The sequence below is a fragment of the Eumetopias jubatus genome, unplaced genomic scaffold (genome assembly GCF_037043125.1).
Source record: "Eumetopias jubatus isolate StellerSeaLion01/CBP00866 unplaced genomic scaffold, mEumJub1_p1.0 scaffold_17, whole genome shotgun sequence".
NCBI lineage: Eukaryota > Metazoa > Chordata > Mammalia > Carnivora > Otariidae > Eumetopias > Eumetopias jubatus.
This window is the reverse complement of record NW_028274823.1, coordinates 26,397,916-26,423,563: the sequence shown is the minus strand read 5'-3', so window position 1 is coordinate 26,423,563 and position 25,648 is coordinate 26,397,916. Positions and strand designations below refer to the sequence as shown.

The following is a 25,648-nucleotide window of genomic DNA, read 5'->3' as shown; positions in this document are numbered from 1 at the left end:
CCGAAGGCAGCGGCTAGTCCGGGCCCTCTCCACCTGGGCGTCCCCGGACACGCTATTCCCGTCTCTGCGAATGACATCGCGGGTCACCGGGCACACAGCCTGCGGCCAGCAGGAGATAATTAGGTTCGTGAACGAAACTGAGACCCAGTGGCCATCGCCTAGGAGATCAGGATGAGGAGCTGGTGTCTGTTCCACTAGAATCACGAGTAACTTATGTTACCTAACAAGGTATTCACGGCAGCCCTGCTGGTAATGACAAAAGATCGGAAAACTTCTAAACAGTCCAGAAATGGAGAGACTGGTTAAATAAATTATGGTACACGTAACAAAAGATTATTAGAGTGGCAAATCCGTATGTATGGCTAAAGGCTAAGACATGCAGTTCAGTGGAAAGCTAGGCACAGATCAGGGTTTAGCATGCTACCAATTGTGGAAGAAAAGGGGGGGCTAGAACCACTCCTAGTTTATAAATGCACAGACTCTCTTCAGAAGGGTACTCATGAGACTAGTAATGGAGCTTGTCTCTGGGGAAAGAGGGTAGGAGGGAGGATGGGAAGGAAACTTACTTTTAACTAGATACTTTTGGGGACTATTTAAATTTTTAAAAACTATTCATTCCTTCAACCAAAAAATAATCAAGAACTTAGTTTATGGCAGCCCTGTCCTAGGCCATGGTTCTAGAGAGCAAAGAACAAGATGGAGAAGACCTCTGCCCTTGTAAAATTTAAGTTCTGGCAGAGGAACAGGTAGGCAAACAAGTAGATACCAGTGATATCCTGAGGTATGAAAACGGGTGATAACACAATGAGGAAGCAGGTGGCTATCAGAGCAAAAACGGGGAGGGCAAGAAGGTGACATTTCAGCAGAGATCATTCCCTCGTGGAATAAATGAAATAAATAAAAATAAATGGTGTCACAACAACAAAAAACCTGAGAATTGCAATGAAAGGGAAAGCCTAAAATTAAAGTTTCAAATAACTCTTAATTCCAAGCAAATAAATAAACACCAAACAACTTAAGGTCACCTGTAACATGAGAGGGGGAAAAGGGACAGCTCTTTCCCAGACGAGTAAGAAATGATTTGATTGCTCCTAGAAATTTTTACTTATAAAATAGACTGAACACAACTTGGTCTTTATTCAAATCCTAATAAGGTAACCTTATTTTGACGAAGAGAGAGCAAGTCATTAAAAACTTTGGTTCAAGAATCATCTTGCTGGGGGCGCCTGGGTGGCTCAGTCGGTTAAGCGTCTGCCTTTAGCTCAGGTCATGATCTCAGGGTCCTGGGATCAAGCCCCGCATCGGGCTCCCTGCTCAGCGGGAAGCCTGCTTCTCCCTCTCCCTCTGCCCCTCCACCTGCTTGTGCTTATTCTCTCTCTGTGTCAAATAAATAAATACAATCTTTAAAAAAAAAAAAAAAGAATCCTCTTGCTGAATAATCTTGGAAAAATAATTACCTCTTCTCATTTATTTCCCTCTCATTTGGCTCCTGCTGAGATTAAATACCCATCTCAGTGAATACTAAGAAGTAGTATGAACCTTAAACTACTTTTTTACCCTACCCAAAGATTAAGTTTACTGAGATTAAATGAGGAGGACAAAAGGGCAGGCGCATTCTCATTTCAAATTCTTAGTGGTCAGTGACCTTTCCAGAGGAGAAACATGGACTAGAACCAGAACCTCTATTCCCTGGGTCTACCCTCTGAGTGTTCATGCCACAGTCCTATTCACCCATACCCTTGAGCTACAGATATGGGACAGGGGACCTGAATGCTCACATGGGCATGCAGCACTTACCTGCTCAGAGCCGGCACTGTGAATCACAGGCTGATTGGCAAGGGACAGCAGAGATTCCACAATTTCTAATTCCTGCTGGTAAAAGGTTTGCACTTTGTTCTCCACGAGGAATTCTTTGGCTCTTTCACTCAGCAAACACGTGAGATTGGCAAGGTCCAGGGCACCTGGATCGCTGCTGGGGGAAAGTTTTTAAAAGCCCTGCAGAAAACTATCACCTCTGTTTCTTTTCAGTGTGCATAAAACAGAAATTCAGCTGGAAAATGTGACACTATATTGACGTTTGTTTGATTGATTGAAGTATAGCTGACACCCAATTTTAAATTAATTTAAGGTATACAATATAGCAGTTGACAAGTCCATTACTATGCTACATTCACCACAAGTATGGCTACCATCTGTCACCATTCAATACTATTATAATACCATTGACTATATTCCCTGTGCTGTATCTTTTATCCCTATGACTTATTCATTCCATAACTGGAAGCCTGTATCTCCTACTTTCCTTCACCCGTTTTGTCCATCCCCACCCTCCCCACACTCCTCCCCTTTGATGGACACTTAGGTTGTTTCCATTATCTTGGCTCCTGTAAATAATGCTGCAATAAACACGGAGGTGTTTTTTGAACTAGTGTTTTTGTTTTCTTTGGGTACATACCCACTAGTGGAATTACTGGATCATATGGTATTTCTATTTGTAATTTTTTAATATTTTGATTTTTTAAAAAGGATTTTTAAACCTTCCCCCATTGTCTATTTTTGCCTCCTTTGTTATAGATTGAGCACATAAACGTGGATTCATTTCTGGGCCCTCTACTCTGTTCCACTGAACTGTGTGTCTATTTTTATGTCAGTACCATACTGTTTCTGGTAATGGGTCTGTTCAATAATAACGCTTGTTTTTGACATAAATGGCAATTCGTACAGTGAGCACTGTGAGCACATTTAAAAGGATGAGGCAGGACCATAGCAGCTATAATATTCATGAAAGATCTGGGAAAAAAAGTTAAGCTGCAGAATAGTATATAAACTGTTTCCATTTTTATTAAAAAGCAAATGACGGGGCGCCTGGGTGGCTCAGTCATTAAGCATCTGCCCTCGGCTCAGGTCATGATCCCAGGGTCCTGGGATCGAGCCCCGCACTGGCTCCCTGCTCAGCAGGAAGCCTGCTTCTCCCTCTCCCACTCCCCCTGCTGTATTCCCTCTCTCGCTGTGTCTCTGTCAAATAAGTAAATAAAATCTTTAAAAAAAAAAAAGAAAGAAAGCAAATGACAACCCATAAAATATATGGGTGAATGTTCATGCTTGTATATGCACAGAAGAAAAATGTCTAAAAGGATACGCATCAACCTATGAATGGTGGCAACCTTGGGGTAATGGTACTGAGGCAGGAAAATTGGGAACTTCCACTTTGTTACTTTCTACAGGTCTAGAGTTTGGGTTTTTTTAACCTACATTGTTTGAATACATAATATATATATGTTAAAAAAATTAAAGTGGGGGGGGGTGCCTGGGTGGCTCAGTCGGTTAAGCAGCCGACTCTTGCTTTTGGCTCAGGTTGTGATTTCGTGGTCCTGAGATAGAGCCCCGCATCAGGTTCTCTGCTCAGTGCAGAGTCTGGTTCAGATTCTCTCTTCCTCTCCCTCTTTAAATCTTTAAAAAAAAAAAAAATTAAAGGGTACACAGTGAAGTCTCCTTTCTATCCTCTTTGCAGTTCCCACCCGTAGGCAGAGGCTATTATTGGTTTTCTGCCCCCGCTCAGAGTCCTCTGATGCAGACACTAATGAGTATGCAGGTATTCTTAGTCCTCCTGTAGCCCCCGGACCCCCCCCACACATGAGAAAGTAAAATCATCCCGAGAAAGTAAAATCATCCCGGTTGGAAATGATGGGTAACATTTTTTACAGTTTCTTGTTATAATGTGTCATTGTGTAGTATTTTGACTGTGAGGTTTCATGGCAGCTTTCTTGCCTTGGGGCTCACTGAGCTTCTTGGATCTGTGCATTTACAGTTTTCATCAAACTTGGAAAAACTTCATCCATTATTTCTTCAAATACATTTTCTCTCTCCCTGCACTCCTCCAGGGACTCCAATTACACATACACTTTCCTCACAAGAACCTTAGAATATCTGTACTATTATTATCTTCACCTTGCAGGTAAGAAAATGAAGCCACATGGGGAGAAAGTGGACTTGCCCAGAGCCCCTCCATGAGTGTGGACAGCTCAGGATTTGAACCCCGGCCTACCCCAGCATCTGGGCTCCCGCTGCTTGGCTTACTGCCATCAATACATCTTTAGCAGTGAGAGGCCACAGCTTACCTTTCTTGCTCTAGGGCTGGACTGCGGAAAGGCTGGTCATAAACTTTCCTGTAGATACTGGGCAGCTCAAGCATCCTCGCGATTTGAATGTTACACACGGGATCTTCCACTTTATCTAATAAGCCATGGGGAAAACATGCCATAGAAATTACAGTGAGATCAGCTCTCTCCCGTGTCCAAACTGCTGCTAGGCACCCAGTGGGTCTCCTTCCCTATGGGTGCCCAAGGATCATACATCCTAGATGCACTAAATGGTTCCCAGTCATCCTTTGAGAGGGAATGCAACGCCCTCAGCATCACAGGCCCATCTGGCAGCAGACTGGAACCAGGGAAAGCACATTCGCTCATGCACTCATCTGTTACAATGGCAAACAACAGGGGCCATCCGTGGGATTTCCAACCAAAATCAGCCAGAGTCCTGCAAAACGTATCACTCATCAACAGCTAATTGGAAATAGCTGTTTCCAATTAGCTGCTTTCCTTCAAAGTTAATGGACTCAGTGGTATTCAAGAAATCGCCATCATTTTAAAGAATATGAACACTCTGCCTTAAATAGATTGACACATAGAACTTCAAAGTACTTTAAACTCTGATGTGGCCCAAATAAATTTGCCAGATATATATAATAAATCATTTGTTTTCTTCCCCCATTTCTAGTTACTGCTCTTCAAAATCAAGCTAAAAATGCTGCTTTTCTAAACAAAGCCTGTTATGAAATATAATTTCATCCAACAGAGGGTTACATCTTTTTATCTGAACTTTTTCGCCATTTGACTTTCAGCTAACCCAGAGTTTACTGGACACACACCCAGAATAACAACCAATTTGGCAAAGATAACTTGTGCTTACAATAAGTAGTGACACGAATCTCTCGTTCCTCTCTGTACGTGTGGACATAACCTCTGATCTGGATAATGTCCCCAATTTCTATCTTTGTCTTCCGCTCAATGGTATCTTGCAGCTTCTTAAGCTGTGAGGTTAAGTTCAGCTCCCCTAGAGTTGCAGCAGCTGTAGTTGCTATAGGGCCAGAAGAGACAAATGCATAACACAATCACTCCACCACATGTGTGAGACAGTTTTGGGGTGAGACCAACATAAGATCCCTATTCATTCTACTTCTGATTAGCGGCTCTACTGTAAGAAATCTGCACACCCTTCTGAAATTCTCTGCTGAACAGAAGGCATAAGCTGTAATTATTCAAAAGTAGGCTGAAGGGAACAGAGTCTAGGAGGCCTGGTAACCCAAGTGAAAATGTTCTGGCAGGGCTCCGACATGTTCTCCCCTGCTCCTGCATTGCCAGTGCATTCAAAGGGCTCTATGTGGTTCTGAGCTGAATTCTGGGTTTGGTGGCAACAGCTCTCAACAACCCTTTAAAGTGTCCTTGCAGGAAGACAAGTCTGGCACAGGGGAAAAGGGGACCCAGATCTCCATATGCAGTTCTGTTTATGGGGAAGGCGAATATGCCTTAGGCTGATTTCCCACCTGGGTACTCAACACCCTAATCTCTCGCCTCTCATCTTTGTTGGGAAACTAGGGTAATCGCGCTCTCTCTCTCTCTCTCACACACACACACATTCTCATACCACTTAAAACTAAAAGCTTAAGCAACTTCATGGTGAAAATAACCCAATGCACTTTCAATTCTAAATAATTTCTATCACTTAAGTTTAATTTCAAATTGTATTAGTTAAATACTAAGAAGCATAGCCGAGAATATTTGGGTACTATAGGTGCTGTTCTGAGGACTTTATGATGTATTAGCACATCTAATCCTCACAACTACACCTATTTATTATTAGCCCCATTTTATAGAGGAGGACACTGCGTGACAGAGAGGTCAAGCAACTTGCACAAAGTAAAGCAACTAGCTAGCAACAAAGCTGGAGTTTGAACCCAGGTGGTCTCTGACACCAGCACCTTCCTGTTTATTCTTTATTCTCTGCTGCCTGCCCCGTGAGCATACTCGTATTTTCCAGTTACAGCTAGTGTGTGTAAACAATTCAACGTTCTGATTTTCTGCCTGGCTCAAGTTCAGATACACACATGTATCCACAGAATCTATACAACTCAAGCATTTTAAAAAATCATGGAGCACTGGCATGTTAATATACCACACTGTGATGAGATAGTCTCATTAAATATCCCATTCTCCCCACTTTTTGTAATTTTTTATTTCAGCTTTAATCACCTGCACTGGATGGGGCTTAGAGGTCAGCGCTTGGGTAATGGAGTCAGACAGACCCGGCTGAAATCTCCGCGCACCTCCTACCAGGTCTGCGACTGTGGGCAGGCTGTTAACCTCACGGCGCCAGAGTTTCCTCAACTGTGAATTGGGGGTAACAAGAGAGCCCACCTCACACACAGAGTTGTTGCACATGCTCTAAGTTAACCCTTACATCATGAGCTTGGCACGATGTCAGATCCACAGGAGATGGTGTATAAATGTCAGCTATTTGTAAAAATGAATAATGAAGCCCTCTAGACAAAATTATTGTGTTTTCCTTGGGGTCTTTTGTTGGGAATTACTGGACAGAAAAGTAAAAACAGGTTTACAGTTCATTACATATTGTAAGAATGTTTGCCAGAAAGAAACAATCAAACTGTTCTGTTTTGACAAGGTGTCAAGGCGCATGCTTACAGCTCCTACACCAGCTTCGGCCATGTGGATGTTTAGTACCTTAAAAAATATGTAATGATTCCATGACGTTTTATTTTTGCTTTTAAACTGCCAGACAGACTCTGTGTTTTTATATAAGATGATCTGCTCTCTGCATTTCTTTACGTGTGAGAAATCATCTTATGCATTCCATGTATCCTTCATGTCTTTTTGTAGGGAAGCTCTATCAGTTCTGCTAATTACATCCACTCCCCCATTCCACTGCTTTCCTGTGCTTATTGGATTTCATTTTACTACATAAAAGTTTGAAAACATGTTTAGTCTATCCCACTGTCACTGATGACAGTTTTCGGGGCTTTAACAGCTAGGGACTTATCAGAGTTTAACACGTGTATCCCATTATTTGCTGCCATAAACACACAACTCCATCTTCTTCGCATTATCATGTAAGCTGGAAGATACGGATCAGAGTCACCTCTTTTAAAAATATTTTTATCTACCTGAGCCAACAACATTTGTTAAATGCTGATATATTTCAAAAATATTTTTATCTACCTGAGCCAACAACATTTGTTAAATGCTGATATATTTCCTGCTCTTGTTTTATTTCTGGCTTCATATACTTAGTGTTCCTATAATGAATGAACAAATCTATTAGCCTATTGATCACATTGTCTTTTTAATCTAATACAACTTAGATGACTGTGGCTTTGTAAAGTGCCATGGCATTACTTTTCTTTTACCCCATCTACTCTATCAGGGGAAATAGCAACCTAGGGAGCACGGAGCACCAACACCTAGGAATCTAGAACACCATCGGCATTAATGGTATTCAGCTGACCGGCTTTCTTCAGAAAATACCCAGGTGTTACTTTTTAAAAGGTTATTCCATCTGTGTTCCTGTCCCCTCAAGCCTTGTCCTTAGGCTGAATTTAAAACATGTCATAATAAATGTTTCCTACAGCACTGCTGAAATGATCAGACTGGCGGCCAGTCTGAGAATGAGGCCCAGCTTTCATTGAAAGGGTGAGCCAAACTGCCGGAAGAAAGGCTCAAGCTCTGTAATTTGGTGAATCTAATGAGATGGCTGGAGCCTGACGGAATTTCATTTTAAGTAGCCTATTCCACGATGGAAAGATAAACCCCCTCTAAAGTTCTAGTATCAAGGGCCAGGCTTCCTTAACTTTTCTCATAAGCTAGTCTAAATGGTACATGCAACAGGACATTTATAGGAGTTAATAGCTTATTCTCAATTACCTTAACGGACTGCAACATGATTTTGACTCAGGCTGAATTTTGTTTAAAAAAATTAGTCTCCATTGGCCACGTTCCAGGGGAAAGCTTTTAAACTGAGGGCAATTAAATGAAAAGGAGAGAATGGGCTAGTCGGGAATAATTTAAAAATCTCACTTCATATATAGCACGACGAGAATCATTTTTGGGCTTTTTCCTTGTATTCTTACCCTCTCTTTTTATTCTCAAAGCAATTTCCAATTAAGGCTACCCACTGTGACTATTCAATTATTCATCTACTTACAAATATTTTTAAAATCTTACTATCAGTAGACATTTTCTCTAAAAAATTACTAAATATAAGAGTTATACGATATTCCTAATGTCATTCTTTAAAAAAAAAGTTGATTTTGAAAATTAAAACAATGTCTAAAACAAGAGTCTGCAAGCTACAGCCAAATCTACCCACAACCTGTTTTTGTAAATAAAGTTTTACTTTACTGTATGTACCGTGTGTGGCTGCTTCTGTGTTACTATGGCAGAGCTGAGCAGTTGTGGTGTGGACCAGAGTGCCCACAAAGCAGAAAACATTTACTATCTGACCTTGTACAGAAAAAGTCTGCTGCTCCGTAGCCTGAAACAAGGACATATATTCAAACGACACCCTCTGATTGAAGGTTTGATGACACAAAAACCATAAATCTGCAAATGATTTTAATACCCTAGACATATATGAAAATTCAATTATCTGATTGTCCCTATAGGCTTATGTCTTGCCTCTGAAACAGCTGCATAAAAATCTGCTGTCAGGGGCATCTTGGTGGCTCAGTCATTAAGCATCTGCCTTCGGCTCAGGTCATGATCCCAGGGTCCTGGGATGGAGCCCTGCATCGGGCTCCCTGCTCAGCAGGAAGCCTGCTTCTCCCTCTCCCTCTCCCTTTCCCCCTACTTGTGTTCCTGCTCTCGCTCTGTCAAATAAATAAAATCTAAAAAAAAAAAAATCTGCTGTCATTCTTAATTTTTTTTTTAATCTACAAAACATCCCAAGCAAAGCAGTGGCAATGATTAAGATGTTCCCAAATTAGGAAACGGAACACTGAAGTTATAGGAAACTGATGGCCAAGTTCTAAATGTAAATACGACAGAAAATTAAGCCAAGGAGCATTCCGTTTGTCAGGATAGTCAAAGTAGAAAGCTGAGCTTCTGGCAGGTAATGGCAGAGACGAAAGACACCGTGTATCACCCAAGGAGACAGACACCAGACAGTATTTCATGTGCCACTGTGTATGCTGCCAAACAGAAAGACAAGGTCCCAATTGCTGTAGCTTCTCTAGAACCAAAAATGATCACCAGTATTGCCCAGTATTTTTTTATTATGAACTTAACTTAAAAAAACTACCTAAGGCCTATTAAAATGTACTCAAGGAATTCCAAATGCTGTTTCAGTTATAGTCAATGTGTTCAACATACAATTTTAAAGTTTCTTTTTTGGGCAGATGGGTGGCTCAGTTGGTTAAGCATCTGCCTTCAGTTCATGATCTCAGGGTCCTGGGAACAAGTCCCGCATCGGGCTCCCTGCTCAGCGGGGGGTCTGCTTCTCCCTCTCCTTCTGCCCGCCCCCACTCATGCTCTCCCTCACTCACTCGATCACACACTAAGAAATAAAATCATTAAGAAACAAAAGTTTCTTTTCAGTTTATATTATTCAGTGGTTAACTTCAAAGGAATCCTATTTTACCTTCTCATCAATCTTAGAATTTCTGACATCTTTGAGATTTCAGAAAATGTGGATCATGGGAGCACAGAAGTTAGTGGCAATCACAGAAAAGTAAAAATCTCCAAAACCTTCTTTGGTCAAGGGATACACCTGGAGCATGGGGATTCTGACCTCACTGGCAATTAGGCTAAAACATCTTGACTTCCATTAATAACTACCACGGTAAAAAGGAAATGCTCAAACTCCCAGCAACCTAGTCACGCTCCTGCAGGCTCGGCAGGAAGTGAGCACCAGAGAAGATGGGAGAAAGAAACACAACAAGCTCTTCTATGACGTCAGTCTGCAGAGGAGCCAGATCTGCAGTTGATCCACAGATTTCACCCGTGGACAAATATGAACATTCAGCCCTACAGCTGTTCTGATGAGCCACCCTGGGTAAAAAAAGTATAGGACTGTCAAATAAAAGTACCTGATGAAGACTCGGTATTGTTCGACTTTTTCCAGCAGATGCAATTTATAACTCCAGTGCTGTCATCCACTGCAAGAGAAGCAGAAAAGGACAGAAGAGAGATTTGGGCACTGCTAGTGAATTCGCAGGTCGTCATTGCATTCGGCTATACCCTGAAGTGACATTTTTCAACAGCCCGGTCTGGGAACTGCTTGTCTGCATGGGTCGCTGGCATTCGAGAGCCTAGCGGAAGGTAGTCAACATTTCACTTACCCTGCCTCTCCTAAATAACAGTGTCCTCAGGAAGTTAAGTACAAAAATCTCAATGAATGCTCACATACAAAATCGGCCTTGCTCTCCCACCCTGAAGCAAGAGGGTGCTGACACAGCCCGTGGTTGAGAGGACTCGTGGCACAACCTTCTCTCACCATCTGCTCTTTCACTAGCTCAATGACTTCCCAAGACAAGGCATCCTAAATTTCCTGACCCGCACGTCTCTTTGTGAATGAGCTTCTGCCCAGTCCTTAACACTGAAGGGGACGTAAAGAAAGCCGAGTATATTGCAGAAGAGCGAAGTTTTGTTTTCATAATGGAAAAAAATTATATTTTGATCACATAAATAATTTTGGCTTATTTTATCCCTAGTGCAACACACACACACACAGAATTCCCATTGTACTTGGATTTGTAACTGCAGAGGAACTGGAGATGTTTGCTAGGAGAGGTGTTTTCTCTTTGTCTAATTTGGAAAACTCAAAAAAAGAGATCAGTGGGCTTAATGACTTTTTAAAAAATCATCAGCGAGACTGTTGTAAATGCACATGTAATACAGAATGTAATACAAATTTTTTATTGCTGGTTTAAACTTATGTTGAAAGCAGAAGCCAAGAAAAATACTTCTTATACTAAAATAAATTCTAAATAGATTTTATTAAATGTAAAACAGGTAAACTTAAAAAGATAAGAAGAAAATATGGGTAAATACTTTTGAACCTTGGGCTTATAGCTGGTGGGAAGAGACTTCTTTAAGCAGACCTGAAAATCAGAACTCATTTTTAAAAGTCTGATATAGATGACCAATTAAAAATTAATACCGTATAGCAATTTTCTAAATGAAAGGGCTAGTATCTTAATGTATAATGAGCTCACACAGGGGCACCTGGGTGGATAAGTCGGTTAAGCGTCTGACTCTTGATTTTAGCTCAGGTCATGATCTCAGGGTTGTGAGATCGAGCCCCGTGTCTACACTCAGCACTGAGTCGCCTTGAGATTCTCTCTCCCTCTTCAAATAAATAAATAAATAAATAAATAAATACGTAAATAAATAAATAAATAGCTCATACAAATGAATAAAGTCCAAGACCACCAGAGAAAAAATGTCAAGGAAAAAGAACACATAATTTACGGAAGATATAAAAATGGCCAAACATGTGTGAGTACACTAAACTCACTAGTTACAGGAAAAAGAACTTAAATAATTTCTCAACTATTAGAATGACAAACATTAAAAATATTGATACCCTCATATGCTGTTAGTGGGAGTGTAAATTTACATCAAATTTCTAAAGAGCAAGTTTGGAAACGTTGAATTTTTAAATGTATATGCCCTTTGACTTAGTGATTACTTCTAGAAATTTATCCTGAAGACAAAAACAGAATACACACACAGATTTATACATCTTGTATAAGGCTGTTTGCTGCAACATTGTTTATAATACTGTTAGTTGGAGATAATCTAAATGCTTATAAATATGGAACTGGTTAAATAAATTACAACGGCATTCCATATGAAAATAAAAAGTTATAGTGAAGATTTATATTCATTGCTCTTAAAAGATATTCATGCCTCATTTTAAAAAAGATCTTATATCTAATTTGAGTAAAACGTTAAATAGTGTATTTTGACAAAAATAGGTTTTTTTTGGAGTGTTGGAAAGGAACTCCACACTGAATATATACATGCTGACTGTAAGCCTCATTTCAGAAATATTAAGAGAAAGAAATATGCATAATAGTACAAGGAAATAAGACATATCTATATTTCTCCAATATTAGGAACAAGTGAAAAACATTAGAAGGGAGGTTCACCCAAACACTGACATTGTTTTTATCCTATTTATAGGGTTTCATATAATTTTTATGTACTTCAGTAAAACTTTCTCCAGTTTTAAATTTTATTTTATAATGAATATCATTTTAAAATAAATCAATAAAGACATTCTGAGTTAAAAAAAAAAAAACCGTATGACACCTCTAGGCACACCACTTCTCTGCCAGTGTAAAATCTTGGTTTATCATGTAAAGTAAAAAAACATGAGCACACGAACATTTGTTCTAGAAAATGTGAAGACAGTGATGGTAGCCTCCCAGGATTCTAGGTCTGAACTTGAGCTGCTGTCACGTGCTCTGAGTGCTCCAGGCACGGCCACCAAACCCTCAGACTTTCTGGTCTGTAAGGCCTCCTGGCAGGTGCTGTGCCCTGGCAGCCTGAGATCTGGCTGCTGGAATGCCCCGGAAGGAGAGCATCCTTGCAGAGCCGCACAACATCCTCCCCAGTTGGGCAGCACCGCCCGGGGCGCTGGCCTTTTGTTTCAGCAATGGAATGAGTCAGTGGGAACAGGATACACCCCCCAGACCAAGACGATGGTAAGTCAGGTGGAGCAGGACCCAGGACAGCAAGGAGTGGCTGCCTGGCCAGTGGCCCAAGAGCCAAGCTGGCCCTGAGGATAGCAGGGAGGGTGCAGCTCTCCCCTGAACAGGCCTCACAAGAACTAAAGTTCTTTCTACTCTCAATTACTCCACCTTCAGATGCTTTTCGGTTTCCCTCTGCCCACAGATGTGTCCTGTTCTTCTAACATCCACCCTAAAGAGAACATTTACTGGGGAACAGTCACACCTATCTCCTTAATCTTTTTAGAATGGCCAAAGGGTTAAGTGAAGCCCCTTCACGTCACAGGTACAATAATTGGCCTGGTTTTAGGGCCAGGACGAACATCCTCAAACAGCCTCTTTCATGTGACCTAAAAAATAGAAAATCGAAGACCAGATGGGCTCTCTGCTCCTCCCCATCCGACAGATAGCCGCATCTTCCGGTACAGTGCCCCAGCATCCCTAAGACACGATGGGGAAGGTCAGAGTAAACGGATTTGGCCCTACTGGGTGCCTGGTCACCAGGGCCGCTTTTAACTCTGGCAAAGTAGGTGCTGTCGCCATCAATGACCCTTCGCTGACCTCAACAACATGGTCTACACACTCTAGTATGATTCCACCATGGCAGATTCCATGGCACAGTCAAGGCTGAGAACTGGAAATTTGTCATCAATGGAAAGTCCATCTCCATCTTCCAGAAGTGAGATCTTGCCAACATCAAACAGGGTGATGTGGTGCTGAGTCTGTAGTGGAGTCCAGGGTGGGTCTTTACCACCATGGAGAAGGCTGGGGCTCACTTGAAGGGCGGGGCCAAGAGGGTCATCATCTCTGCTTCTGCAGATGCCCCCATGTTCGTGATGGGCGTGAACCATGAGAAGGAGGACAACTCCCTCAAGATTGTCAGCAGTGCCTCCTGCACCACCCACTGCTTGGCCCCTCTGGCCAAGGTCACCCATGACAACTCTGCCATCGTGGAGGGACTCATGACCACGGTCCATGCCATCACTGCCACCCAGAAGACCACAGACAGCCCCTCTGGGAAGCTGTGGTGTGATGGCTGAAGGGCTGCCCAGGACACCATCCGTCCTGCTACTGGTGCTGCCAAGGCTGTGGGCAAGGTTATCTCTGAGCCGAACAGGAAGCTCACTGGCACGGCCTTCTGTGTCCCCACCCGCAATGTGCCAGTCATGTATCTGACCTGCCACCTGGAGAAAGCTGCCAAATATGAAGACATCAGGAAGGTTTTGAAGTGGGCATCGGAGGGTCCCCTCAAGGGGTACTTGGTCCTGGGGTACACTGAGGACCAAGTTGTCTCCTGCGACTTTAACAGTGGCTCCCACTCTCCCACCTTCAATGATGGGGCTGGCACTGCCCTCAATGACCACTTCATCAAGCTCATTTCCTGGTACAACAATCAATTTGGCCAGAGCAACTGGGTGGTGAGCCTTATGGTCCACAAGGCCTCCAAGGAGTAAGAGCCCCCTTGGACCACCAGCCCCAGTGAGAGCAAGAGGAAGAGAGAGACCTCAGCTGCTGGGGAGTCCTTGCCCCAATTCACCCCCCAACATACTGATAATCTCTGACCTCTACAGTTTCCATCCCTGAACCCCATAAGGGGAGCTTTTGGGGAGCCCTACTTTGTCATGTACCATCAATAAAATATACTGTCCCCAGCAAAAAAAAAAAAAAAGACAAAGTCGATTTCTGGTGCAGGGGTGGGTGGTGAGGTGATGGGAGAGAGAAAAATCAAGTTGAGTTATACAGAGACTGTACAGCACAATGGAATCAGTAAATAGATTGGGCCTAGAAACCTCCATCAGGACTCTGAAAAACAAACTGAGGGTTGCTGGAGTGGTGGGGGGTAGGAGGGAGGGGGTGGCTGGGTGACAGACATTGGGGAGGGTATGTGCTGTGAATTGTGCAAGACTGTTGAATCACAGATCTGTACTTCTGAAACAAATAATGCAATATATGTTAAAAAAAAAAAGAAGATGAAGATAGCAGGAGGGGAAGAATGAAGGGGAGTAAGTCAGAGGGGGAGAGGAACCATGAGAGACGATGGACTCTGAAAAACAAACTGAGGGTTCTAGAGGGGAGGGGGTGGGGGGATGGGTTAGCCCGGTGATGGGCATTAAAGAGGGCACATTCGGCGTGGAGCATTGGGTGTTATGCACAAACAATGAATCATGGAACACTACATCAAAAACTAATGATGTAATGTATGGTGATTAACATAACAATAAAAAATAGAAAAAAAAAAGAAAATTAGGAGCACCTTACAAAAAAAAAGAAACCTCCATCAGTGGAACTTTGAGCAAGTGACTGTGCCTTATTTTCCTCATCTACAAAATGGAAAAAACATCTGTCCTTTCTATTTCAAAACATTAGGGGGAGAATAACACTAAATTTCACATGTAAAAGTGCTCTGTAACCTGAAATTATTACTTCATCACTGGTATTTGGAGAGGAAGTACTTTGTTATACTACAGAAAACGTACTTGCCCACAGCTGAGTATGCTGTAGGACACTGGTGAATACTTACTGAATTGTCTGGAGAAAAACAGAACCAATACCTCTGGTAAAATAAAAAAGAGAAGAGATCCAGTATGGGGATGCCTGAGATGATCTATTTCAGAGTTTAAAAAAATATATGCTGGGGAAAAGAAGAAGGCATGAGAAACCTCACCCGTCACGTATTATTTCATAAGCATGAGACAATCATCTTCAGGAAAATGAATCCGTGTTGAAGACATGCAATGATATTGCATCTATACTATACATTATCTATCACACGCAGACCGCCAGTGAAATTTCTTCGTTCCCTAGCTCAACTGCCTTCTCTCTTTCCACAAGTAGAGCAAGAACACAAACCCAAGGGAACACAACAGAAAGCAACACTGTCAATTACAGCAAAGGTTTGGAATCCAAAGTTAAGCTTCCCACAAAATGTCTAGCTTGGCCTCTTAACTGTAGAGACTCTAAGTGCTGCACAAGGCAACAGATGAAAATGCTTACACATTAAACTCAATGACAAAAATAAAGATGACACTAATTGCTCGTGTCCAAACTATAGAAATCCTTTATTTAGTTTGTATCATCACGAGGGAAGGGAAATTTTCTGATAATGGATATTCACCCCTGAGTACCATAAGGCTTTTTAAAAAATACTGTTCTGAATATAAATCTTATCAATTATTTTTCATACCTCCCTGTCTTCTTGAAGAGTCTTCCTTAACATTAACCTGGCCTTTTTATTTTTAAAGGTATCAATATAAACATCTGCTACCATCCATTGCTATTTATAGCTACAGGTGTCCGTCCCTTATCAACCAGAGATCCTAGATGGTCCTATTTTCATTTTTCTAACTCCCCATCAGCTGTGTCATTTGACAGTATTCATCAGCATCATTCCTACCTTTTGCCTCATTTTACACTTAGTCCATGTCGGTGGCTCCAAGGGGCTCCTAATAAAGGACAAGTGCATGGGCTCTGTGAGTCCCCAGCTGCTCTGAAAGGCGGTAGTTGCTTCAAATGCAATGTTCAGCTAAGTGAGGTCCTTCCACAAAAACTCAATGCCAGGCACAATTGTTCTTACCTCCATAACTGAAGAAAGCATCCTTTTCTCTCCTTTCAATTACAGTTCCCAAGATCTCTACCTGCTTTATTGGGTGCCCATTGTAAAAAAATACACCTGAAAAAAAAAAAAAAAATCAGTCCTTGACAAATGGCAGGCCCCAAGAAATTCAGACGTCTTTTCCTTACGGGTCCAAAGTAGAAAGTTTGGCTTTAATGAAGCTTGTCCTAATGGAAAAAAGAGAAAACCAATGTTGCCCGACTAGGTTTGGTTAATCTTCTTTCCGCTTGCGAAAATGAAATGTGCCTCCTTGTGGACCTCTCACAACAGGCCTGAAGACAGTCATTAGATTATGAAAAGAAATCTATTTTGAGGGACTGCAAAAGGAAAGAGAGGAAATCACAAGAAAGGCTTCTTTGACTTCTTTACTAGCACTTTTCTAGGAAGCCAGTCATCATTTCTATGAATTAGCAGTGACTTTGTCTTTTTAAAGAGAAGATAATTAGGTTACAAAATGCTGCTCTTTGGAGCCAGCAGATTACAAATCAAAAAATTCTCTTTAAAAAAAAAATTATTTATTTGAGAGAGAGGAAGAGAGAGCACGTGTGTGCAAGTGAATGGGGGGGAGGGGCAGAGGGAGAGAATCTTCGAGCAGCCTCCCCGCTGAGTGTGGAGCCTGATGCTGGGCTTGATCCCACGACCCATGAGATCATGACTTGAGCCAAAACCACAAGTCAAGTTGGACGCTAAACCCACGGAGCTACCCAGGTGCCCCCGCCACAAGCTTCTCATTTTTAAAACTATTTTCAAAACCCAGAGGACAGATACCAGCAGGCAGGTTCCTGCCAGGGGAGAAACCTGAGAGGATAAACCTTACAATACTCAGAGGCCTGTTCTGGACCTGGGAAGAAAAACAGAGGGACTCCGGGCTGCAGAGAGTCCCTGATTCCACCCCCAGGCCCCAGTGCTGCCCTGCCCTTGCAGAGCTTCCCATCTGTGGCCCCCCAGCACCCTGACCCTTTTGGCGTAAGCTACTTGCATGTGCATCTGTCTCCTGCAGCTCATGAGTCCACGCTAAAATCTTCTCCAGCATGTTTTTTTCCCCCCATGATGGCTGAATTCTTTCCTTGCAGAAAGAGGCTGTAACCGTTTAAGTGGAAATTTCCTTTTTAAATAAAGATCTGACCTGTAAACAAACATTCATCAGCACAGACATTTGGCCACCTCCTCCCTCCCCACCAAGCCTGGTCAGAGCCTCCCTTCTCCACATCCATAGGGTGGGGGGGGGTGGGACAGACCTGTGGCCTGAACCCTGATGCCCTTCAAAATCCCCAGAAGACTGGCCTCTGCTGACGGCTCTCTTGTATCCCATGTGGATAAAGGGGCTGGGGACAAGTCACTCAAGGAGTCCCAGAGGATGGATAAGGAGGCTCTGAGCCTCAGCCAGGTGGAGATTCTAGGAGAGTGAGATGTGGTTGGAAGGAAAAAAATGGTGGCAAAGTTAGCCTAAAGAAGGGCCCTCTCCCCGGCAGGGCATCTTTCTAACAATGACTTGGTGGATTAGAGACCACGAGCACGGGGCAACCATGGGGGCTATGAGCTGAAATGGCAGGACCACACAAGGAAAGGAGCCGGAGTCACTGCATCATCCCCAAAGGAGGGTCACCCCCTTCCAGGAACACAAGGTGAGTGGGTTCAAACTGGCTCCACAGAAAATCCATGCAATTTTAAGAGGAGAGTTCCAACAGACTTCTCCTGAGTTCTTAGGATTGATATCCAGGTCCCTTAGTTACTACCTTTGGTGAGGCCCTTGGGGCCTTTGCCACTACCTGCCTGCACTGACCAAATGCAAAGGAAAAAGGGTGACTTCAGAGGGAGAGCCCTGCAGGACTGCTGCAGGCAAGCTCAGACATCCCGACCACAGGAAAAGTCTGAATCGCGAGAATGAGCCTCCCCTAAGGATGTGGGCACGGAGTCCTCTACCAAAGTGTACCCCAGAACCATGCCCTGACCAATGCTCGTGTGCAGAGAAGAGCTATGACATGGCACTGTTCGGGTCTGCTATAGGGCTGGGGGGGGCTTGGAGGGGCCTGAGCTCCAGGCTGTTCTCTGGCTGCAGCCAGCCCTTTCTGCTTCCCCAAATGCACTGACAGGTAATAACACTCTATTTGTGCACTGGGCAGAGCAAAGTTAGAGAGAACCGTTTTCTAGAACCTGACTGGCCTCCCCTACCCCATCTCACTGGATGGTCTGCCCTGGTTGCCAGGCATTTCTTGGTATTAGAGACAGAACACTCCACAGGGTTCCATGTGGTCAGTTGTGGCCCCTAGGACATTAGTAGTAGGAAGCAGAACTATGGAGGTCCCTGGACCCGCTGGAGATCCCACTGCCTACCCCGAAATGTCTTCCCAGTGGGTCCTGGAGCCACTACGGGGTGCTCTGCTGGTGATGTCTGGAAACTCAAGACAGTCCCAGGACTCTTTGGGTTTCCCTGGGACATCCTGGTATGTGCTGCTATGGTGGTTTTTATAGTAAAGAGCCAACACACTTTGAGAAGGAAAACAGAGCTAGGCAAAGGTGTTCTGCCTGGGTTGCAGTGTACGAAAAAGGTGATAAGACAGGACTAGTGACACAAGCCAGTGAGGTCCTCAAGTCACCTGCGATGGAGGCCAATCCTCCAACGTTACAAACTGTGTCGGGCCACTCGACAAAAATCTGAACAGGTCTTCACTTGAGGACACAACAGACTTTCTCAAAAAAGCACAGAAAAGGGAACCCCTAAACTTTTGTGTTCTAGACTGCCAATGGCCGGCCTTCAAGGGCAGACAGAGTCATTCAAAGGTGCAAAAAATCCTTCCAATCTCAAGGAATTGATGCAGAAAACATCTCAAAAGCGTCTCTAAACAATGGAGAACAAATTCAGAAGAAAATAACACATGGGTCGAATCAAAACATTCAGAGAGGATGACTGAGTGGCTCAGTCAGTTGAGCATCTGCCTTCGGCTCAGGTCATGCCTGCTAAGCGGGGAGTCTGCTTCTCCCTCTGACCCTCTCCACTCTCATGCTCTCTCTCTCACATAAATAAATAAATCTTAAAAAAAAAAAACATTCAGAGAAAATCAACTGAGGAGAAAACACACTGCCTGGAGATAGAGAAGACACGTGTCCATGTGTAGAGAAACATGAACCACACGTATCAGGAGCGCAACTGATCAGACGGCGGCCGGAGGCATGGACAAGAATCGGAGAGGACCACTTCCTCCTATCAACACAAGATTCTCTTCTATGACAAAAGAGCTAAAAAAAAAAAAAAGTTGGATGGCGGCTTTGTTGATTGAAAGAAAGCTCAGGAAGCAAAGAACAGAAAACAACCCAAATGGGGCGTCTGGGTGGCTCAGTCGTTAAGCATCTGCCTTCGGCTCAGGGTGTGATCCCGGGGTCCTGGGATCGAGCCCCGCATCAGGCTCTCAGCTCAGCTCTCAGGGAGACCTGCTTCTCCCTCTCCCACTCCCTCTGCTTGTGTTCCCTCTCTCACCGTGTCTCTCTCTGTCAAATAAATACATAAAATCTTTTAAAAGAAGAAAACAAAACCACCCAAACAACAGATTCTGGCTGATGGGGAGTTCCAGCTACAGCCTTCCCCACGCGGTCCTTCAGGTCCTGCTGCCTTTGTTCCACACGCAGCCCCCCAGTGATGAAACATACCTGGGGATTCCCCGGGCCATGAGGTCCCCAGGAAGGAGGAGGGTCAGGCGACAAGGGTTCAGGGACCCAGAGTCACACACGCAGGTTTGATTCAGCTCTCACATCAGCCCATCCCTGGACAGCCACCACCACGGTAAGACATTCGCCTGGTTCCTCTCTTTTAAAAGTACTTTTGATTTATCTCTTTTTAGTCTGTCATTATTTAATTGATGTCCAATAGTACTCAAATGCCAAAGATACTATTTTTCATATAATTCTTATGAATATACCATTTCCACTTCATCAGACCCTCTAGAATTAAATATTGTATTTTTTTAAAAGATTTTATTTATTTGAGAGAGAGAGAATGAGAGATAGAGAGCACGAGAGGGAAGAGGGTCAGAGGGAGAAGCAGACTCCCCACCGAGCAGGGAGCCCGATGTGGGACCCGATCCCGGGACTCCAGGATCATGACCTGAGCCGAAGGCAGTCGCTTAACCAACTGAGCCACCCAGGCACCCAATAAATATTGTATTTTGATTTAAGCAACAGATTCACTACTTATCCCATTATTAAAGGCTGACACGAATATTTAGAATAATAAAGACTATTTCTATATGCTATAAACAAAAAGATAAAACAAAACTGACCCCAAAACTGGGGCACCTGGGTGGTTCAGTTGGTTAAGCAGCCAAGTCCTGATTTCGGCTCAGGTCATGATCTCATGGGTGGTGAGATCGTCAGGCTGCATGCTCAGCGGGGAGTCTACTTGAAGATTCTCTCCCTCTGCCCCTGCCCCAACACTCACACACACTCTCTCAAAAATAAATTTTTTTTTAAAAAGACCCCAAAACCTGTAAACACCACCACCACCACCACAAACTTCGTAAGATTTTTTCATAACATTTTTTATTTGTTTAACACTAAAATTGCAGGTTAATTTTGAGGAGTTGACATTTTGCAACCATTTTGCAAGGCAATTCTGATGGATGGCAAATATACAGAGTAAGGTCAAATTTCAAGTTAAGGGCACAGTCTCCCACAGAATTGCTTTCTTCACTCACCAGCCCTGAATTTGGGCATTCTCAGGCCACCCACTGTTCTGACCAACTGGCTACAACTTCGGGGGGGTCCTACAACTCTCTCAGCTTTGATGATTTGTTAGAATGAGACACAACTCAGGAAGGTACTAGATTTACGACTATAGTTTCAAAGTGAAGGGTACAAATCAGGACTCACTAACTAAAGAGATGCACTGGACAAGGTCTGGAGGAATCCAAGCACAAAGCTTCCACAGTCACAGAACATATCACCCTCCTGACAAATCAATGTTATGATTACCAACCAGGAAAATTCACCTGGGCCTTGGTGTCCAGAGTTTTTATTCGGGTTTCATTACGCAGGCATGACTGAATCACTGACCACATGACAACTCATTCTCTAGCCCTCTCCTTTCCCAAGGGGTTGGGCTGATGTCACCTGGCTGGAAATCCCAGTTCTCTAATCACTGGGTGTTCTTTCAGGCATGGACAACCCCTATCCCCAAACCAAACCAAAAACAACCATGAAAACAACACAGAAATAAAAACCCAGGCTAGGGGAATTTTCCACCCCTAGAGCCCTATAGTATAATCTCAAGAGGATCACTCTTGTGAATTTATGGTTGGTGTCTCCTTCAAGCATGATGCTTCATTTTAAAAACTGTTAAGAGTCAGCAGTTAGTTAGGTTTTTAACAGGATGCCTGGAGGCCAGCAAAGGGGGAGTCATGGCTAGCTATTGGGGAAGGTCAGAGACCTCTCCTGGCAGCACTCCAAAAACAAAGCCGTAAGAAGCTGGATCAAACCAGACAGGCTCAAGACAAAGAAGGCCAAAAACCTGGGCCAAGTAAGGGAGAAAAGGCACAAAACCCCACACCTCCAAAAAATCCCTCCCCAAGAAATAAATATTCCACCCCCTAATTAACAACTGTCCGTAAAAGACAGGAACCCAAAACTTGGGGTTCAGCTCTCCCTTGAGCTCTCCTGCTCTCACATCTTGAGAGTGTGCTCTCACTTTATTTTTTTTAATTTTATTTAAATTCAATTTATATTCAGAGATAGAGTCCGTCAATTTATTGGTTGCATACAACACCCAGTGCTCATCACATCACATGCCTCCTTAATGCCCATCACCCAGTTACCCCCGCCCCACCATGCCTACCTTCTGGCAACCCTCAGTTTGATTCCTAAAGTTTAGAGTCTTTTACGGTTTGTCTCCCTCTCTGTCGAGAGGGTACTCTCACTTTAATAAACTTCCGATTTGCACCGCTCAACACTTGTGTCTAGTCTCTCCTTGAATTCTTTCTTGCAATGAGACCAAGAGCCTCTGGCAACATCCCTGGGAAGGGCTGGATGGAGGCCTCAGGGTCAGAAGTCTCCCCAGTCCACCTGGCAACAAAAGCACATCTGAAACAGTACTACCAGTGACCTAGTAAAGACCATCAGGATCCGTTTTCCTTGGTTGGCTGTTAATATATCATAAAGTCCTCTACCCACAGGAAGAGTTAAGCCCCTATCATGCCCTGATATTTCCCTGAGCACCTCCATAAGACCTTTCTTTAAAATGCAAAGCTGGCATTTGGTGTGAATTGCTTTCTTCCTGAGATGAGCTATGAGAATACCAGCCTGTTCTGGAAAATGGACAACTGTGGGGGGGAGGACGGCTGCCTTCCAAGAAAAAAAAACATAAAACCAAACACAGACCATTTCCAACAATAATTAGGAAACCAAGGTGTGGTGAAAAATCTGCACAAAAGGCTTTAGAATAAGGTCATCCAATATATTTGTACATAGAACTGGAAACACACAAAACATCCTCTCATTAAAACTGTGCATACTTACGACGTGGATGGAACTGGAGGGTGTTATGCTGAGTGAAATAAGTCAATCAGAGAAAGACATGTATCATATGACCTCACTGATATGAGGAATTCTTAAACTCAGGAAACAAACTGAGGGTTGCTGGAGTGGTCGGGGGTGGGAGGGATGGGGTGGCTGGGTGATAGACACTGGGGAGGGTATGTGCTATGGTGAGCGCTGTGAATTGTGTAAGACTGTTGAATCACAGATCTGTACTTCTGAAACAAATAACGCAACATATGTTAAGGAAAAAAAAAGATGATAGCAGGAGGAGAAGAATGAAGGGGGGGAAATCGGAGGGGGAGATGAACCATGAGAGACGATGGACTCTGAAAAACAAACTGAGGGTTCTAGAGGGGAGGGGGGTGGGGGGATGGGTTAGCTTGGTGATGGGTATTAAAGAGGGTACATTCTGCGTGGAGCACTGGGTGTTATGCACAAACAATGAATCATGGAACACTACATCAAAAACTAATGATGTAATGTATGGTGATTAACATAACAATAAAAAATTTAAAGAAAAAAATAAAACTGCATACTTGAGCTTCTTGACTGACTTACAGCTTGCTATTCATTCAAAATAGCAAAGAGTTTAACCAAACTTCTCACATAGCACAAGCATGTGAAGATCCATACACAGCTATATGAATTATTTAAATGTACCCCAAATTGTATTTGTTATGTTTTTAGGTATGAAGAACCTATCTTTAGTAACCGCCATTTAAAACAAAAAAAAGTGATTTCTTTAACTTTACATTTATAATGCTTTGTTGCTCCAATTACTATTTTTTTGAGGGCCCACCACATGCCAGGCACTGTTCTAAGCAGTGAAATTATGTAGATGAATAAGGCATATGTCTTTCCTCTCAGTGAGTTTATATTACTTGGTTCTGATTAACTGAAAACAAAATAAAACCCCACAAGAAAATCAGGCCTGGTTAATCCCCATTTCTACAAAGATGACACCTAAGCTTTGCAGGTGAGTCACATGCCCAGGCCAGGTAAGAGGCACTGTTAGGAAAGGGAACAAGGCCTAGAAACGTCTGGTCCAGTGAGCTTTCCACCAAGAGCTGTTCCAGAGAAAAATAACTGAGCATGTTAAAATATGAAAGACCTCAACGCCAGACCAAAAAAAACAAAAAACAAACAAAAAAACCATTCCTGGGTACAAAGGTTACTTTCCCAAGCTTTTATTTTAAAAATAAAAATAAGATTTAGACTTTTTTAACTTGCACAGAAATGTATTCATTCGAGAGTCCACGCTAGGTCATTTTCAGAGCCTGCAGCAAGGAAGGCTCTCCTGAAAGCCACTAAGCCCCAACTTCCTGCAGCTTTGGAGAAAGAAGGGTGAGGTGCAGGTGTAGCACTGGGCATTCTTCAGGCCCACCAGCGACATACCTGGTACCTGGCGGGACTCCTTCAAGTCCAGGATATCTCCGATGTAGAGTTTTGCAAAGGCTAGAAACACAGGATCCAAACCCCACAGGAGGGAAGGGGTCTCCTCTTCACACTGGCTGGATTCAGGCTGCATCGGGAGGCTGGGGTTTGGCTTGCAGCCAACCCTGAAAGGCTCTGCGTCACTGAGTGGAGGATCTAGATGTGAGACCAAAAAAAAAAAAAAAAAATCAGGATGCAAGGCTTTCAAGTGGTCACATCGGCATGGCCCCGAAGCTGCTCTCCGGGCGGCTACGCGGAACTCCGGGAGGAGTAAAAGCAGGGGTCCAGGGCCTGGCAAACTCACGCCACGGGCCTAGAGCAAAAAAGGCATTCCTCGGGTGAGGGCCTGTGCGTTCCTTATGGCTCTCCCTCTGGAATCTCTTCTACCCCACGGGAGTGTTTCTCCTTCCCCCCAAGTACCAACTTCAAAACGCCTAAATGCTAACTTTTCACCTTGGGGAGCTATATCCATACAGGCGTACCCTGAAACCGCTTTGATGGGCGGGGTCCGGAGACGAATGGGCGCCCTCGTGGCCTAACACGAGGGGGTCAGAGTGGGTGGGTCTGTGCGTCGCTCGGCCCCCGCACCTTCCGGTCTGGGGATGAGCCTGAGAAAAGGAGGAAAACGGAAACGAAAAGCTGACCCGCTCGAAGCCCCTCCCGCCGCACTCCCGCCGCCAGCTCGAGGCCCCCAGGAGCGCGCAGACTCGGCCCTTCCGGTCGCTCAAAGGCCGCGGCAGCCACGGCCCCGCCCGGCGCCAGCGCGCGGAGCCCTGGGCGTCTCCGGAGCCGCAGCGGGGGCCGGCCTCCGCTCCTGGCCCGCCACCGACCCACCTCTCCCGACCTGGGCCTTCCCTCCCCGCGGCCAACGCGTCGCCACGGCTCCGCCCCGCCTCGCCGGCCGCACCGCCCCATCCCAGCGAGGCCCCTCCCCAAGCTCGCTTGCAGGTGGCGGCGAGGCAGTCTTGCGCCGGTGTGGCCCAAGCAGTGCTTTGGTCCGTCCATCCGTCCGGCCTTCGTGGGCTTCCGCTGGAGCACAGAGCCCAAACCTCTGAGGCCTGGGATCTGACTCTGCGATTGCTGTTGCCCAAAAACCCATCCTCCAAGTCTCCCTTTCACCCTGTCCCCCGCTAGTGGTAGGATCCCCAAGAGATTGGGACTGGTTCTTGCGGGGGGGAGGGGGGAAGGGGGTTGGTTCCTGATATATTAAATGAACAAATAAAAAAGCATAGAGCAGGTATGTGTGGCATATTTTAAATGTTTATTTACAC

General features: G+C 44.1%; 1 protein-coding gene across 5 annotated transcripts in view; it reads right to left on the bottom strand.

Annotated features, from left to right (window-relative positions):
• The window catches only part of STN1 (STN1 subunit of CST complex), a 41,795-nt gene extending 16,608 nt beyond the window's left edge, over positions 1–25,187 (bottom strand). For 2 of the 5 annotated variants that reach the window (XM_028098955.2, XM_028098958.2), the window contains exons 1-7: positions 24,831–25,091; positions 24,339–24,533; positions 16,380–16,475; positions 10,157–10,225; positions 4,969–5,136; positions 4,119–4,233; positions 1,798–1,972 (exon numbers count right to left, since the gene is read on the bottom strand). In XM_028098955.2, coding sequence (XP_027954756.1) covers positions 1,798–1,972; positions 4,119–4,233; positions 4,969–5,136; positions 10,157–10,225; positions 16,380–16,475; positions 24,339–24,533; positions 24,831–24,849 — 837 coding nt within the window. In that variant the 5' untranslated portion in view covers positions 24,850–25,091. Of the gene's footprint in view, positions 1–1,797; positions 1,973–4,118; positions 4,234–4,968; positions 5,137–10,156; positions 10,226–16,379; positions 16,476–24,338; positions 24,534–24,830 lie in introns of all 5 variants that reach the window. The other 3 variants (XM_028098960.1, XM_028098957.2, XM_028098959.2) reach the window with 3 other exon arrangements.
• Positions 25,188–25,648: the final 461 nt, after the last annotated feature.